We start from the raw sequence: 18635 nt of genomic DNA on the forward strand, positions 1-18635 counted from the left end.
TTAAACACTAAAATAAGTAAAAAATTTAAAAAAATCATACAACTAAAATTTTTTACCAAAAGATAATTAGTAAAGTAAATGGTATAAATTATCAACAAACAAATAAGCATATAGTAAATTTATCAAAAAATTTTTTATCAGAACTTAAATATCATATTCATTTTATCAACTCATCTTGAATTGAAATTTTATCAAATACTCAATTAGACAACATTAAAAATATAAATATATAATATATAAAACTTTATACATGAAAGAATAAAGAGTACCATTATTATAAAGATTTGGTTAATAAAGTTGTTGATTTACTAAACTAAAATAAAATAACATAAATGCTTTATTTATATGAAAGTAAAGTATGAGGACTAAAAATGCTATTGCCTAATTCTTTGGTCAATGATGATGTAATCAAAAAAATCTAATGGTGGAGAATAAAAGGTAAAACTTAATCAATGATTTACACTTATTCAATTTAAAATTAAGGGTTTTGTTTTAATATATATATATATTAAAGATGTATTGTGTCACAAGATTTTAATAAGATATGTATTTAAATAAAATATTTATAAAATGATAGAATAAACTTAAATGTAATAGTACGTGTAGAAAAAATATTGATATTATTACTTGAAAATGTTTTATATTGTGTTGGGGGATTAAGCGACAGTTCAAAGAGCTGCTCAAAAGCTTGACGAAGAAACGAAAAATGGTTTTAAAGATAGATATCATGACGATGTATAATTAAAAATAGATCAAATAGGTTTTGTTTTGTGTATTAATAAAATTTTCAAGAAACATATTATTTTCTTTTTTTTTATTACATATTAAATCACTAACTTTAAACTAAAATGTGTCTTGATCTAATAATTTAATATGACATTCGCAATAAAATTTATATTACAAGAATCAATGTTATACTTTACTTTTAAATTACATAAATGCATAGGATAGAACTTATGAGATTGTATATGGTGAAAGGGATTTCACTCAACTTAATTATACATAATACATAAAAACACATGAGAGCTCCATCATTTATCCATTATATAAATTATTAAAAATTTAATATGTAAAAAGGTTTTCACTCAACTTAAATGTGTGACAACACCGCATTTATTTTTCGTTACAAATGACATCCATATCTTTAAATCAAAATTTAGAAATAATTATTAATGCTAAAAATGGTTCATTAGAGTAAAAATAATATATCTATTCCCCATATATTTATAATTTATGTATCTATAATTCTATTATTTTTATGTGTATATATCCATTCATCATATATATAATTGTTTTATTTTAGTGTTAGCCGTTAAAAAAAAAAACGTTGATTAGCACAAATATAGAGAAATAATTTTTCCCTTACAAATGACATCCATAGCTTTAAATCAAAATTTATAAATAATTATTAATGCTCAAAATGGTTCACTAAAGTAAAAATAAAAATACTTATATATCTATTCTCGATATATTTATAATTTATGTATCTTTGATTCTATTATTTTTATACGTATATATCCATTCACCATATACGTAATTGTTCAATTTTGGTGTTAAGTATGTTAATAAGCATAAATATAGAGGAAAAATTTGTTATGACTTTTCATGCATTTTTTTAATATATTATTCACGTATTACGCGAGTTAATAATTTAATTGGTTAATAAATAAATTCTTTTATTTAAACAACTAGGAAAAAAAAATTCCACACGTGTAAAAAAAAATTTGTTATGACTTTTCGTGCATTTTTTAATGTGTTCTCAACGAATTTTTTCGTGACGCCAACTCATTAATTTTCAATTTAGACACGCGTTGTATGGCGTCTCAATCTAACGCTGCTATAGACACCGTTGATCATGGTGTGACAAGAAGCCCATCATAAGCTCATAACAATGCTTGATAAGCACGCACCATGGAAAAGTAGTAGTAATTGCAAAAGTATGTGTCGGAACGTGGATACAGTATTCTTTCGGAAGTTGGCGTACGCTAACTTTTAAGTTTTACTCTCGGAGTCAATATTTTTGACATTGACCGTTGGTTTGGTTTCTCATTCTACAAAATTTGATTGCTTAAAATGGACTGATAGCTTCGAAAATGATTTAATTATCACCAGAACTTGTAGGTTTATTTATTTTTATTTCATCTTGTATATAAGAATATATATTTTTTAAAAAAGGAAATAATGATGTTTATTGTCATGTTAGTACATGCATGTAATAATATTCATGCTATTAGATTTATGAGACATGTATATTGTTTATGATATCAAATATCATAGATAATACTACTTTAGATCAGATTTGGAATTATGATTTTTTTGCTATATTGAATATTTGGATGCTACAGGAAAAGAGTTTGAAAATGCTAACGAAGATACTAAGTTAATTAGGTGGTATACATTTGACACAGAGACTGATTTTCCTCAGATTTTTTTTTTTAACAATGAAACGGCCGGGATTGATTTTCCTCAGATAAGTTACATGACACAAATGTGGCACTCAAAACTCAAAAGAGTCAAGAAGAGGAGATATGAGCGGAGCAAACCTCACTTCAAAGTTAAGTTGCAACAATCTAAGTAATTTGAACATGAATAATTGTGTTTGAACAAGCTGGTCATAAACCATAATTTCATCTGAAATAAACCACTTGCTTCTCAACAACTGAATCCAAATCAACACCATCTATAACCATAAAACCAAATTAAAAGTCTTAACATATAGCAATACTATCACAAGAAAACATAGATAAACTGATGATGACCAATGAAACGGATTGATTTTCCTCAGATAACTTGAGCTAGAGAAATCGTAATTTGTTTTTAGTGGTTCTCTAAATAACTCACCCATATATATATATATATATATATATTTCAAATTGATTCAGATAAAAAAAGCTCTTTTCATCATCAGAAACAACCTTATTTCCAACCTCTTGCATTGCATTACCATAACGAAAAGATAAAATAATTCAAAAACAATTACGCCGTCCCCGGTCCCTTGGGCTTGGGGTAAGCCTTAAATGTGCGATGCCCGATAATTGTGCATTAGGAGCTCGCTTCCTGCCCAGAATGGTACTAACATGAGGGAAAACATTCCTCCATCCAAACATGAGAGCTTATATCAGAAAGAAATAGGCTTATTTGTTGATCCGCTTAAAGAGTTCTTTCCTGGAATAAATTATTCTCAGCTTCTAGTCAACGGTTTTGCCACACCTGAATCAGACGATGTGCCCAGGTCTAAAGTAATAGGTACAAGCACTTCCCGCTTTATGTCTGATCTGAGGTGCTCAAGTGCATTCTTATTAGGTATTGGAATTTTTCTATTATTTTAGAAACTAAAATTTCGATATAGAAGAATCTCCTTATTTCTGAATAGATTATAGCATCATTTTCTTTCAAAGATATGAAATCACCTTGGGAAACAGAGAAAGTCTCGGCATTAAGAAAATGGGGTTAGCTGTGAAAGAAAGAGCCCGACATTCATTTTTGAATGAATATTCATAGCTGAGTGAAGATCCGGACCCTTTTTTTCTGATCCTTCGATAAAAAGATTCATTCTCTTCATAAAAAATAGGAAGTAGAACCGATAAAACCAATAAAGATGTCGTTTTCCATTCATACCGGAGGAAAGTCAATAGCGTAGATAAGGAAGTGGCTATTCTTGTTTGTTCATGACTCCGCTGCGCTCCTATTTCATGGAATAAGTTTTCTCTTACAGACAAAAGAAATGGATTTATTCCGTGCCAGCGCTACTAATTGAGTGCCAGCACGTAGCTGTGCTGTCAGTAAGAAGGTAGCCGGCGCCTTTCGAAGCCTAAGCCCTTTCTATCTTCTTAGTCAAGCGCGCTAGCTGCAAGGTCTATAATTTACTGAGTACTCGGTATAACTCACGCATTCGTGTACAAACCAGTGCAGACGAAGTAACACGAATATCCCCGGTAGTCAGTCCATTTCCATCAGCCGGCCGGTGGGAGCGAGAAGTTTGGGACCTGGGAAGGCAACCCGATTGGGAGTCAGAGGATCCATAGTACCTGCAGCCTCCCGGACTTCATATTCATCATTTTTGAAAGCGGGGGAAGGGATCTTTTTTCTGCAACGGAAAAAAAAACGGAGCAGATTTGTATATGTATATATATATATATATATAATTTCTGGATTGAGGTTATCTAAAATGATTTCTAACTTCCTTTCAAGATTTAAAAATTATTTTTAAATTTTAATCAAATATTCTAATCAAATGATTAAAATGTCTAAAATGTGACATATATAAAAAAAAATCAAAGATATAAATAGTGAGAGCACCCCTTATGTGCTAGTATTGAGGCCGTATTCAACAACCAATACGGTGAACACCATTAGGTGTGAACTGTATTGGTTCGTATTGGGCTGCGTATTGGATGGGTTCGTGGTGGGCAATACGGAAGTTGATGTTGTTGTTTTTTTTTTTTTTGTGTATAACGGCTAGTTGGGTTAAAATTTTTTTTTTTTTTTGAATTTAATAATTGTTAATTCAAATAACCTTTTAAACAAACACATTACTTTATTAAAACAAACACATTACATATTAAAAAAAACACAATTAAAACACAAAATAGATTACGATACGATTACTCGTCATCATCTTTAATTGACATTTTTCCTAAACCACGATAAGCGGTTTCATTTGCCCACCATTTGTCATGTTGCGGGCACTTGACTTCCCACGTCGTTTTGTCTTTTCCGCAATTGTCGTGGTACGATTCGGCCCAAGTGCATTGGTCGGTCAACGTGTGATCGGCCTTAAAAACATCATCGACCACGCTCTTGACCTGCTTGATCTCTTGTTGCAGAAACGAAGAATAATGTTCTTCGTGGTTCGAGACCTTGCGGCCTGGTGCTTGTATTGCTTCAATCATTTGCTCGCATCGTCGTCTTTTCTCCCGCAAGGAACCCATGACCCTAGAGATTTCAGTTTGAAGTAGTGTGTCATCTTTGACATCATCCATGATTCTTTTTTTCATCTCATCTTCGGTCATACGAGGTCGGTGAACATTCTTTTTAGATGATGATGATGAGGACGCCATTTTGTTAAAAAGAGTGAATTGTATTTGTAGAAGAATGAAAGTTGGAATGGTAATGAAACTGAATTGTACTATGGGTTGGTATTTATAGAGTGACAATCCAGGCTAGTCGTTCAGGGACTAAAAGTATAAATGTTTTTGAATTATTTGGCCGTTTGAGGGACTATAAGCATAAATATTTTGAATTTTGAACGTTAGAGAAGCGTCTTTTTGTTTCTATATATACTTGCATTGATCAAATAATTCTGATCAACACAGAAACTCTTAATATGGCTTCCTCATCAAATGCCCCTTACCGAAAACCACTAATGACCGCCGATCAAGTGCATGAGCGTATCATGGCTGATATCGTCGACCACCAAAGGTTCAAAGAGGAACTGCTTGAAGTTGGTCTCAAACTAAAAGCGAAGAAGGAATGGTGTCAATAGCAAATAACCTACATACAAACCGGGCATTGTACTGAACTTGAGTGTCAGTACTTTACTTATTTGCAGGGAAAGATCGATAAGATTGAAATTGCTATGGAACAACTTGCTTCTACGATCATAACCTTGAAGCATATGATGATATGGGCGAAATTAATAAATAATTTCCGTTGTTAAATTGCTCTAAGACATGATAAGTTTGTAATGCTTTTTATTTTATGTGTTGTACTCGTTTTTATTAATAAAATGGTATTTTAGAATTTTATATATTCAAATATAATATTTTATTTATTCAAATAACGTTACACAAACACATCACAAACAGACACATAAGAAACAGACACATTAGAACACACTTAACTAAAAGACTAAAACACACTTAATTAAACGTTTCAAAAGTAGGAAACCATGATAAGCTCCATGAAGCATTGCTCGTAACGGAAGCCCCTCCCATAATTCCCGCGGTACTTCTGATGTGCCGTTGCATAGAGTAAGTCATCAGATAAGGTCCTCCTCTCTGCCTTCAGCCTCGTATAGATTGTCTCAAACTCCTTACATTCATTGCGAATTTTTTTGAAGCGACTGAGTAGTTGAGATATGGTCCGTGGACCTTCAGTTGTGAGGCTGTTGAAGCTTTCTGATATGTTGGTCCAAGCAGTTTGTTGGGTTGGGAAGTGCATTTCACATCCTTCTATCCAACACTTGCATAACAAAAGATCTTCGGATTCAGTCCATATTTGTCTAGCCATTTTGAAAGAATGAGTTGAAAAAAGTTGTTTTATATAGAGTGATATAGGGACTAAAAGTGTAAATGTTTTGAATTATTTAGCTGTTTGAGGGACTAAAAGTGTAAATTTTTTGAATTCGAATGTTGGGGGACTAAAAGTGTAAATAATAATATTTGTGTTTATTTTATAAATTATATTTGTGGTTTTATTTATTAAAAGTTTGAAAATAAATATGTTGGAGTGTATCAGTTAATATTAAATGTATTGGGTATTGAATGTGAATTGAAAAAAATGTATTAAAAAGAGGTTTTGTTGAGGTGGGTTAGTATTGGGAGTGACCGGGTGCTCTGAGTAGCATAATAATAAATCAAAGTTGCTCCCAAACTCGTTTGACATTTGTTAAAAAGCGACTTAAAAAATTGTTGTTGAGTAGGGGGGTTATAATGACCCCTCCCTCTCTCTCCACCCACTCTTGTTCTTCTTTCTTCTTCTTCTTCTGCTGCTGGTGATCGAAGAAGAGGAGGACGACGAACCGGTCTCTTTAATTCAATTCATCACTATATATATATATACAGATAAAGATAGCTATAGAAATGGGAGTGTGTGTTTCAAAGCAACAAGGATGCATGCGTGTACGAAACAAGAAACATAATAATCATAATAATAATAATGATAATGTAGGAATAAAATCATCAAGAAGAAGAAAAAGAAGATTAATAGGAGGAGGAGGACGGCGGAACAAAACAAATCCTTATTCTTCATCTCGTCAAGTCGATTCCGATAATCCTCATCCTCCTTCTTCTATTTCTAATCCTACAAATCAAGGTTATTTCTTTTCTTTTTTTTAATAATTATTATTTTTGATTATAAAATGTAGGAGGAGGCTTGAGAAAAGCAGAAAAAAATCTGACCTTTTGGTTTTCACATTCATTAATTAGTTGGGAAAAGTTTTAGTAGCTGATGTGATATATTAGTGTATAAAAAAATTATTATGTAGGTGGAGTGCCTAACTAACTATCCCTAGTAGCTACCTTTATACAATTATTAATTAATTCTTTTATGGGGATAACTTGGATGATGTTAACATTATTTTGGTCGGATAATGTTGCTCTCACAAACCATTAAAATCATGGGGGGCTTTTTGACATGTGTAGACATTGATTTAAGTGAGCTTGTGAGAGCAACATTATCCAACAAAGATGATGTTAACATCATAAATCATTTTCCCTTCTTTTATTATATTTTATATATAGATATATCAATATATGTATACTTTTTAAGATTAGATTGTGTTAGGAAGATGTTTGTTGTCAAAGTAATTCATCACAGCTTTATACAATTATTAATTACCTGTTAAGTATGTATCTCTTGATAGATAGAAAAAGATCATGACAGAAAGTCTTTAGAAAGTGTAGGAGGGAAGGATTTCGGTACTGACACATTTTTTTACACCTCGATGCCACACCAATAAACGGTGCATCAAGATGTAATTCCGTAAGCTGCCCTAATAGTATATAATGTTCTATATTTGATATAAAATTTTTTTTTTTTTAAATTGCTACCGAAAGTTAATGTTGTCTGGTACATCTTGTTGAGTTTTATGTAAGTACACGAGGAACTTTTTTAGAGGAGGGGAAGGCGGTTTTGGAAAATGAAGCAAGAATACAACCTTGAGAGGTTTTGGAAAATGAAGCAAGAATACAACCTTGAGATGAATAATAAGTTTGTTCTGTATTGTTTGTAGTCACTAGTCATAAAATGTGTTAATGGCCCAGTTAATTTATTTATTTCTTGAGCTATCTGATGTTTATCAGGGAGTACAGAGTGGTTTGATACTGCAACGGGGTTAGAGTCTGACGATGATGACGATTTTTACAGCACTCAAGATGGCAAGTTCTAAATCTGAACTTACTTTTTAGTTATCATTGCTTGAATTACTTAACTATATCTGGGTTCTCAAGTTTTATGGAGTTGGGGGCGCTAACACGTTCAAGTCTATCATGATTCACTAAAGTTGCTTTTTGAAAAATTCTCAGATATTGCATCTCAAAGCAATTCTGTCAGTGCAACAGTAACTCCAAGAGTTTCTGATCATGTCACGGGTTCTTCCTTTTCTACGACTGATTCACTCGCAAAACCGACTGACTTACCACCTGCCAATGGATCTTTTGGGATGCAGAACAATTGCCTGCCTTGTCTTACTTGCACCACCTCCACAGATATAAAGAGTAAATCATCATGTTCAAGCCCTCAAAGTGCAAAGAAGAAATCTTTATCAAGACTTTCCTTTAAGTGGCGGGAAGGACAGTCCAATCTTTCTATATGTAAGGCTCATGCTTGCTACATATTTTCCTTCCATAGGGCTAGAGCTTAGATGTGGTATAATGGGCGGGACGAGAAACATGTAAAATCAGGCTGTTTTTTGTATGGGCTCAAATGGTTTGGACCTGGTTAGGTTGACTAAGAACACTTTTGTCCCAAGTTTTCAATTTGTCCACTAACAGTTAATGTTTAAACTAATTACAAGTGTATTGATTGATATATATATATATATGTGTGTGTGTGTGTGTGTGTGTGTGTTTAAAATGATTAGGGTGGTTTATGTTTTACAAGTACACTTTAGGAGACTTCTAACCCATTAACCCATTTTTTTTTGAACTATGCTTTGACCAGTTAATGATAAAACATGACATACACTGACACATTAAGTAGACAGTTATTTATTATTTTTGGGTGAATAAATATTATTTTTGATGTCATTGTTTTAAGTCACTTATTTATCTTTATCTGTTTCAGTATCCCCAAGAGCTACTTTGCAGAGACCAATTGCAGGCTCTCAAGTTCCATTTTGTCCAATAGAGAAAAAAATGTCAGATTGCTGGTCACCACTTGATCCAAGTTCCTTTAAAGTGCGGGGACGTAATTATATAAGGTATACCGTTATCAAATGTTAGGTTCGCAAACCTAGGAAAATGACACACTGTCCCTTTTGTGTTACAGAGATAAAAAGAAAGAATGTGCTTCAAATCAAGCTGCTTTCTACCCTATTGGTGTCGATGTATTCTTATCCCCCCGAAAAATTGATCATATTGCACGCCTTCTTGAACTTCCCAGAGTTGAATCATCTGGAAAAGTCCCTCCATTGCTTGTTGTAAATCTTCAAGTATGTCTTATCTACCTTGTATATTTGTTAAATTTAATCTAGTTACAAGATTTTTAGACATCTTATAATGCAATGCTCTGCCATCTCCATGTTTTTCAAATCTTATGCTCCATAACAGTTAAGGGGATGCATGGATGTGTAATTAAACTGATCTAGGTGTTTGACTATAAATGATTAAGCAGATCAGAAGTTGATATGAGAAAACTAATTACTGAAATAGAATTTATATTTACTTATCTATGTCTAGCTCTAATCAAATGTCACCTGACTTTGATATTAATCCTGCAAGTTTTAATGTGCACTTTTAAAATTCACATCCAAATTACCAACCTACTCTAATTTAATAATCTGAATATCTGATTCTGACTATTTAGTCGCAATAATTTCTCAAAATGTACATCAAACATCCCCTAACTTGATACATAAATAGAAGGTATATCAGACATGTGTCCACACTGTAATCCCTTCCTAAACTTTCTATTATATAGGGAATTTTCTTCTAAATTGTACCCAAGATAGATATTCTATCTATTTGTAAGATGTTTTATATTGATGCAATCTGCTGCAAATATGAATTTTTAGATGATATTGATGTTACATTTCGTCTTTATCTTTGCTCTATCAGATACCTTTATATCCACCGGCACTATTTCAACATGAATATGACGGTGAAGGAATGAGTTTTGTGCTTTACTTCAAGTTATCCGAAAAGTATGAGGAACTTCCACTGCATTTTCAAGAAAACCTCAGGGTAAGAATATTATCTTTCGTCATTCCTGCTTTATGTTCCTATACAAAAAGTTTATTATTGTAGCTATTTGTTTATCTATTAAAACCCCAGGCTACCTACCATGTATATGCTGTTTATTACAGAAAATAATTGATGATGAGGTAGAAAGGGTTAAAGGTTTTCCAGTAGATACCATTGCACCATGCAGGGAAAGATTAAAGATCTTGGGCCGGGTCACAAACTTAGAAGATCTTCAGTTGAATTCAGCAGAAAGAAAGCTTATGAATGCTTACAATGAGAAGCCTGTCCTTTCACGTCCCCAACATGAATTTTTCCTGGTAAATTTACTCCGCTAATTTTCAACTTAAACTTTACTTGGTATTTCTGGACAGTATATGCTTTTTATTTGATTGACAATTAAAGACCTCATTTTTAGTAATCAAAAGAAAGGACAAAATGTCTTTCCTGTGGCAAATAGACACATCTCCCATTAATTACACTATCTGCTTTTGCTCTGTCTTTGTCTGTATGGTATGTGATTTTAATGTTTAAGTGGGGTGTCAGAATACTTGATATTGGGGTGTTTGGATACGACATTTAAAGAGATTATGTGATATTGATTAATGATTAATCATAATCAGGTAGTTGGTTGTAATGATGAGTGCTGTATGAGATATATTTAAGATTTGCTTTAGCTATATGAAGATGCAACAATCACTATTAGGGATGGATCTGTTTTTGAAAAATTTATATTTTTTGATAGAACTTTGTGACTTCAAAATGTACATACAAACGCCCTCTTTAATAATGCAACTCATCCATAAATTATCTGATAAATGTTGCAGGGAGAAAACTACTTTGAAATTGATCTGAACATGCACAGATTCAGTTATATCTCTAGAAAAGGTTTTGAAGCATTTCGAGATAGACTAAAGCATTGTATCCTGGATTTTGGGCTCACTATACAGGTAAACATATATATATTTTTTTCTTCTTCCTATTTCACACACACACATACACGCAGTAAATCTAATATAGAGTTTGTGTTGGTTTTATTACAGGGCAGCAAGGCTCAAGAATTGCCAGAGTGTATTTTATGTTGCCTTCAGTTAAAAGAAATCAATTATACCAATTACAACCTGCTTGGGTTTTAAATTTGAGTATCTTCTCATCTTTATATGATTATAGAATTCAAAGTCCATAGACTATTTTCTATGTTTCTTGTTGATTTAAAATTCACATCTTAAAAGTAAAAATCACATTGAGAACTGGAATTCTTTCCAAGTGTACAGCCATAAACCATTTTGAAATCCAAAACAAGGCTTAGTTAGTCATCTTCAATATAACTCGTCTCTTCAGTCTTCACAATGAAGAAGTTCAGCTTAGTCTTATTTTTTATTTTGGTTTCTGCCATCACAGTGAGATACAGCTTGTATGTACATTCGTGTTGAGTTTATAAGGGAAGTGATATTTAGCTGGCAGCCTATACTACATACATGATAAGTTTAAGTACTTTTGACATTTGTTAGAAATTTTATGGACAAACGGAACTTCCCCTTTCACTTTAGGTCTTCGGCATCACTTCCGCTGGTACCTTATTTCCATTGTAGTTGAGGATCTGAACATCAAACCCTGGATCGCTGTCAATAGTCTTTGACATGCTCAACGGGATCCTTTGCCCTTGTCTTTTGATCTTGCTGTTTATTGGTTTTAATTGAAGGCTTAAAATTTTTGGCATGAATGTGAGTCCCCTAAATTACTCTTAACCGGAAAACAAGTGTGTGATTAGTTTATAAAATTTTCATTGATAGCAGTTATATGTCTAATTTGGCAATGGTGGGGTTTCAGGAAGAGATGAAAATAACAATGTGATTGGCAGGTTTCATCTTAAATAAATTCATTGTCATAATCAGTGTATGATTTACTTTTGACCCTAGTAGCAGGTTCTTCAGTAAATTTTTTAGGAATTTTATGATTAATTTGATATTGTTAAGACAAACATTTTGCCAATTTTAGGACAAACAGAATATTATTATTGAGACAATTGGCAGCGATGAGGAAAGTGAGGTAGCGACGACTAATTGGGCTGTTACAAACTCCTCGATTTACCTTGGTGAGTGCATTATTACGTGATTATTGATGTTTATCAGGATAAAACAGTTAACAAGTCTGTTGGGAAAGCTCGTAATTGCATATAAATGAACGATCCATATAAATCCAAATCTACTAGTTAGATGTATGAAATGAACGGAACAACAGATGCTGGAACTCAGAGACTACATATATGACTGAACTAGAAAATAGCTTGATGTAGAACCATGCTGACCAACACCACTAGGACAACAACCACTGCACCTGGACTTGATGTCTATTTAGTACTCTGAATATCCATCCAAAAGATGCGGGAAGTCCAACTGCATTTCCAGATCTTTATTTAAGATCGACTCAACAAAAGAAACAGGAGCCGCAGCAACATCTAAGTTGTTCTTTGTCTGCAACTCATTATAACTACTCGTGTTTTCATTATTCATTGATAAAAGGCCAAGATTGGGCTCGTTGGTACACTCTTGTTCTTGATCACCAATAAGATAATCGCTCCAAATGGAGGGAGATGATGGTAAATTTACTTGGACTTTAGAAGCAGGTGATGATGTAGAGGATGAAGCTTCAGTCATGGCTTGGAAATGAGCAGTGATAAAGTTCATTGGAGCGTGTTGTTCTTGAAACGTGTCCATCATTGTCAATGAACTATCTGCACGAGAGAAATCTGAGGGGTCTTGGAGGGGGTGGTCTAAAGGCCTTGTGTTCTGTGGGATGGTGTGGCTGATGTTTCCATAATCCAAAAGAAGCTGACTGAGAGGTTTATGGGTGATGGGATCAATCCCCATTTTAGTAAGCTTTTTCTTAAGTTTTGTGTTCCAATGATTCTTCACGTCGTTGTCTGTTCTTCCCGGCAGTTTTTTTGCTATCAATGACCACCTAAAGATGCAGCACAAAAGAAACTTTTTTGATACCAGAAAAACTAGATTGACAATTTTGACCTTTTTTTCTGATCTATGAATGTGTTAATTCAATAAGTAAATGAAAATTTTCATTTTTCTGGAAACATGTCAAATAGGTCAAGGGGTCAGCCAAAAAGTATCTACAGTATAATTTCTTATCATGAGAATAATTATTATTGACAACTACTTTGTTTAATCATATTCGACCCATTAATTAACTATAAACAGGCCAAAAGCTTTTACAAAGTGTTTTGGGCTAAACTGACCCGCTTAGTGGCCGCTTCCATTTTACCCAAACATATTTCATATTTAGACCCATTAACCAACCCGCTCATTCAACCCATTAAAGAAAAACCTTAATGTCTCCTTAAGTTAACATAGCAAGATGGATGGGTTGGTAACAACTAAAACATGTGAAATGTAACTATGTAAGATTTAAACAGAAATGGTCAGATCCATATGCCAACCCCTTTTTGTTTGAGTTTCACTAGTCTGTGACTTACAATACCTGACTAAATTTTGTACCATAAAACACCTTAGAAGGTTGTAAACTATTTTATTGATGACTTTTAACCCTTTTTAGTTGAATTTAACTCTTGGCATAATGGGTAAAAGTTTCATATCAATGGGTCGAAACGTCTCATTTACCTACTGCCTATAGCTTGATGATGTCTCAAAATGAGTTCTTCTTCTTGAGGTGTGAAACTATCATGTTTGAGATCTGGCCTCAGATAATTAGTCCATCTCAATCTACAACTTTTTCCGCATCTGTTAAGACCTGTACAAATATATATACACATAATACACTTTGTTATGAAAATGAACCAACATTAGAGTTTCATACTGTGGACAACAAAAAAAAACTAAGAAAACACCTGCTTTTTGGGGAACCAAAGTCCAATTGCCAATTCCATGGCTAGCAACATATGCAAGAATCTTTGCATCTTCTTCGGCTGTCCACGATCCTTTCTTGACATTTGATTTATCACAACATGGCGGTCGTCTTCCCATGGATCGAAATTGTTAATTGTACACAAACAAAAACACATACACACAAAAGTTAGATGGGATGGGTTGTTATGGTGATGTACTTTTAGAAGCATTCATATAATGGTGGGATGTGAGGAACATTTAACAAGTGCCAAGGCAACAAATGCATGTTGAATTGGCTTGCAAAATGAACATATTGCATGATCTCTTTCATTCACTCATAAAATGACCATGAAATACAATACCCTCTCTCTCTCTCTCTCTCTCTCTCTCTCTCTCTCTCTCATGTGCTTGGGTCTTCATGCATTTCTATATGCATGTTCCGAAAATCAAATTCGAATCAAAACAAATATTGTTATAGAGGCAACTTTTGTTAAAAATATTCATAAAATGTTATAGATATAATAATAATGTTGATATTAAATCATATCATGCATCGAAAGCGGCATGCACTGTTTATTTGTTTGAAAGATTCAATCCAAGGTGCTTTGTGTGAAAGGCAATGAAATCAAATCAAGTGAATTGGGATTGTTATGTAAACTGAAAATTAGGTCAACATTACAGTCCAGAGGTTAAATAACACATTGAAAGGATTTTTAAATTAAGCCAGTCGAAGTTGGTTAATTCAAAAACACTTGGTTCTTAATTTTTTTTATGATCGTGAAAATGTTAAAAGTGCAAATTTGTCACTCAACGTTTAAATTACCGCTATTTGCCATTAAACTTGAGATGTTAGCTAGCGTAGATTTTCCGTTCAGACATTATTGAACTCCATCAATATTCCAAGTTAACCAAAAATAGTAGCTTCTCCTTTTTATCATAACTAAGCATGGGAGCTTTCAAGAGTCCATAATCCATCACCTCCATATCACCAAACTCAAAACCTAACTCATAACGCTACCGTGTCCTTTTTGGAACCAAAATGAAGCCCTTTTCATGTCAACTATTTTGTCGCACTACCAGTATGCTGCAACTACACACCAAGCAATTCATCGACATTACGTATTGATCAAGAAAGGATGCAAGTTGCAGAATACATTAACTTTCTTTTTAACATGTCAAGTAGAGTGGCAAAAAGTCTATAACCAGCAACCCAAATCGTCCCAAGCACCTTTTTTTCACAATATATGACCTTTTTAAGTATTTGACAGCAAAACACAAAAATTCACACAACGATTTATTAAATTACTTTTCATATTTAAACATAAGTAACAGAAAACGCATTCTTACCTATTTTTTGGGCCAAAAACTGCTTTAAGTTATTAGAATGACGAATTTGCTCTTTTAATCCTGTGAAACAGATAACAAAGACTGTCACTAGTCTTTATAGATTATCATCCATCGCTTTTTAATTGTTTACACTTATTTTTTAATTATTTTATGAAGCATATAACATCACTATTTAGAATAAATTTGAACCTAGATTGATTATTTCCCTTGTCCAAGGTGCTAATTAATGAACATTTGGCAAGAAGCAACTCTCTTTTCTATACTTGTTGACTGTTGTACATGTCCAACAATTCAAACCCATGTCTGAATTGACAAACTTCAACAGCTTCATGAAAAGATAGTTGGTTTCCATTTTCTGTAAAACTTCAACTTATATTACTATCTATTTTCTTTTTCCAAATCCTCACAACTCAGCTTACATACAGCGACTCCGTTTATACCAAAATTTCTTACATGCTTCTCTGGGTTTTTCCTTTCCATCTTAGATTTATCTATCTAAACTCATACTAATATATAATTTTAATCGAATAAAGATAAATAAATTTATTGTTGCATATTCTGTGTATGATATACTTTTGTCACTAGTCTAAGGTTTTCAGTAAGTTTCTCAGGTGACCAAGTAAATGTGTTCATAGTTCTCATTCTCGATCAGCCAAAGTAGGATGGGGGCTGTTACAAACTCGTCAACTTACCTTGGTGAGAGCATTATCTTACATGATTCTTGATGTGTATCAGGGTAAAACAGTTAACAAGTCTGTTGGGCAATTAAGCTCTTAGTCACATATAAACAAACGATGCATTTGAAATCCAAATTTACTCAGAGTATCCACTTGTTCTTTGTCTGATCTACGTCCAACTCCTTATAACTATTCATGTTTTCATCATTAATTGATAGAAGACCAAGATTAGGCTCGTTGGTCTCCATAAAAGATAATATAATCACACATGCAACTACTACTAGGAACTTAAAAACAAGTGTGCTTAAATACTTCTTAAGTTCTTATTCCATGCGTTTATTACATAACTGAACTACATAGTTGACTCGATCAATCCAAATAACGAGCTGGTGTTTTTTTGATTTGTGTGGGTCGACCTGCAGTGGTTTGCTGGTGTTCTTGCCCGGGTCTCCACGTATCAGTGTTGCTCTTTCTTAAGTTTCGTGTTCCAATGATTCTTTACGTCCCTGTCTGTTCTTCCCGGCAGTTTTTTTGCTATTAATGACCACCTAAAGATGCAGCACAAAAGAAACTTACTCTGATGCCAGAAAAACTAGATTGACAATTTTTGACCTTCTTTTTCTGATTTATGGATGTTTTTAATTTGTTTAAAATTTTCTTTTGTAGAAACATGTCAAATGGGTTGAGAGGTAGGACAAAAGGTATCTGCAATATAATTCCTTATCATCTTATGGAAAACATAATAATTATTGTTGAGAACTATGATTGTTTAATCATGTTTGACCCATTAGTTAGATTCAGAAAGAACAAAACTATAAAAGCTTAGGAAAAAAGTGTTTTGGGCTGAACCGACCCGCTTCCTTTTTACCCAAACATATTACATGTTTGGACCTATTAACCAACCCGCTCATTGAACCCATTTTGCTAGCTTTAAAGAAAACCTAAATGTGTCAAAATAACATAGCAAAATGAATGGATTGGTAACAAGCTAAAACATGTAAAATGTTAGGATGAGATGAATCTGTTTTAGGTCGGATGGATAAGCCAACCCTTTTTTTTTTGTTTTCACTAGTCTTATAATCAAAATACATGACATAACTTTAAGTGTTAACCCTTTTTAGTTGAATTTAACGTCTCTCATTTAAACTTGCCTACTGCCTATAGCTTGGTGGTATCTCAAAATGAGTTCTTCTTCTTGAGGTGTGAAACTATCATGTTTGAGATCTAGCCTCAGATAATTAGTCCATCTCCATCTACAACTTTTTCCGCATCTGTTAAGACCTGTACAAATATACATACGCATAATACACTTTGTTATGAAAATGAACCAACATTAGAGTTTCATACTGTGGACAATAAAAAAACTAAGAAAACACCTGCTTTTTGGGGAACCAAGGTCCAATTGCCAATTCCATGGCTAGCAACATATGCAAGAATCTTTGCATCTTCTTCCACAGTCCACGATCCTTTCTTGACATGTGATTTATCGCAACAAGGTGGCCGTCTTCCCATGGATGATCGAGAATCGTTAAAATTAATCACACAGTTCGATTGGATGGTTGGTTTTGGTGATGTACTTTTAGAAGCATTCATATAATGGTAGGATGTGAGGAACATTTAACAAGTGCCAAAGCAACAAATGCATGTTGAATTATGTAGGTGCCAAATGCACATATTGCATGATCTCTTCATTCACCCTTAACATGATCATCAAAGGTAACTCTCTCTCTCATGTGCTTGGGTCTTCATATTATACGAGAGCAAGTACCCGCGCGTTGCGACGGTAAAATGATGAGGCTGATAGGTCATAAAGTGTGATAGGTCATAGGAGGTTATATGTCATAGAGTGTCATAGTCAAATGCCTTAGTCGTACGGGCTCCACACTCGGATTTAAAAATTCGCCGAAAATATATCGAATGACATCTTTAATGAAAGAGCATGAAATTTTAATAACATCCATATCATTTTTATAATTTATCGATGTACAGTTTTTAAGATAAAAGATTTTGAAATAATTAGAGGAATAAAATGATTTATGGAGGATAGAGAAAGTTGTATGCATTGATGTATGGTACATTATGCATTAATATGTGTATATTGTTGAATTAAATGTTGAAAGTTGAAAAGTGAATTTGCTTTATAATATAGTATCGATATGTTCCAAAAATCAAATTAAATCCGAAACAAAACAATATACGCTATAGAGACTTGTATACCATGCAACGAAATGTACTATTTATCCATTGGAAAGATTCAAAATACCAACAAGGTGCTTTGTGTGAAAGACAATGAATTAAACAGAAGTGAGCTGGGATTGTTATATAAACTGAAAATCAGGTCAGCATGACTGTCTAGAGGTTGAATACACATTGAAATAGTTTTGAAAATAAACCAGTCAAAGGTCTACTCACCAACACTTTGCAATCAGGATTTTTTTTAATTAATTGTTTTTTATTACTGTAAAAATGCTAGAAGAGCAAATTTGTCTCTCAAAGTTTAAACCACTGGCATTTGCCATTAATGTAGGTTCAGACAAATGAATCCTGTCGAAGTTCCCAACCAATGTAGTAGCTTCCATGTTCTTTTTGGAAAAAAAATCAAGCCCTTTTTCATTTCAACTATTTTGTTGCAT

At 33.2% G+C, this 18635-nt stretch overlaps 2 protein-coding genes across 2 annotated transcripts; one reads left to right on the forward strand and one right to left on the reverse strand.

Annotated features, from left to right (window-relative positions):
* Window positions 1–6587: 6587 nt before the first annotated feature.
* LOC122579289 lies at window positions 6588–11471 on the forward strand. Its single transcript, XM_043751430.1, has 9 exons — window positions 6588–7035; window positions 8025–8099; window positions 8247–8534; window positions 9007–9142; window positions 9211–9373; window positions 9999–10124; window positions 10247–10441; window positions 10949–11071; window positions 11165–11471. Exons 1-9 carry the CDS (start codon window positions 6804–6806, stop codon window positions 11255–11257), a joined length of 1431 nt encoding a protein of 476 aa, XP_043607365.1. The 5' UTR covers window positions 6588–6803; the 3' UTR covers window positions 11258–11471.
* A 1004-nt stretch (window positions 11472–12475) lies between these two features.
* Window positions 12476–17514, reverse strand: LOC122580370 (transcription factor MYB35). The gene is made up of 3 exons (XM_043752643.1): window positions 17379–17514; window positions 13754–13883; window positions 12476–13082 (listed from the first exon to the last, which is right to left on the reverse strand). The coding sequence occupies exons 1-3, from the start codon at window positions 17512–17514 to the stop codon at window positions 12476–12478; spliced, it is 873 nt and encodes a 290-aa protein (XP_043608578.1).
* Window positions 17515–18635: the final 1121 nt, after the last annotated feature.

The sequence above is a fragment of the Erigeron canadensis genome, chromosome 8, assembly GCF_010389155.1.
Source record: "Erigeron canadensis isolate Cc75 chromosome 8, C_canadensis_v1, whole genome shotgun sequence".
In the NCBI taxonomy this organism is placed as follows: Eukaryota; Viridiplantae; Streptophyta; class Magnoliopsida; order Asterales; family Asteraceae; genus Erigeron; species Erigeron canadensis.

Excerpts from the sequence above, each read along its gene's own strand:
- LOC122579289 (XM_043751430.1), top strand. The coding sequence starts at position 6,804 with ATGGGAGTGTGTGTTTCAAAGCAACAAGGATGCATGCGTGTACGAAAC. Across the intron at positions 7,036-8,024 it reads TTCTAATCCTACAAATCAAG|GGAGTACAGAGTGGTTTGAT; the intron begins GTTATTTCTTTT and ends GATGTTTATCAG. Across the intron at positions 10,442-10,948 it reads CCCAACATGAATTTTTCCTG|GGAGAAAACTACTTTGAAAT; the intron begins GTAAATTTACTC and ends TAAATGTTGCAG.
- LOC122580370 (XM_043752643.1), bottom strand. The coding sequence starts at position 17,514 with ATGGGAAGACGGCCACCTTGTTGCGATAAATCACATGTCAAGAAAGGA. Across the intron at positions 13,884-17,378 it reads CTTGGTTCCCCAAAAAGCAG|GTCTTAACAGATGCGGAAAA; the intron begins GTGTTTTCTTAG and ends ATATTTGTACAG. Across the intron at positions 13,083-13,753 it reads CATCAAGCTATAGGCAGTAG|GTGGTCATTGATAGCAAAAA; the intron begins GTAAATGAGACG and ends CTGCATCTTTAG.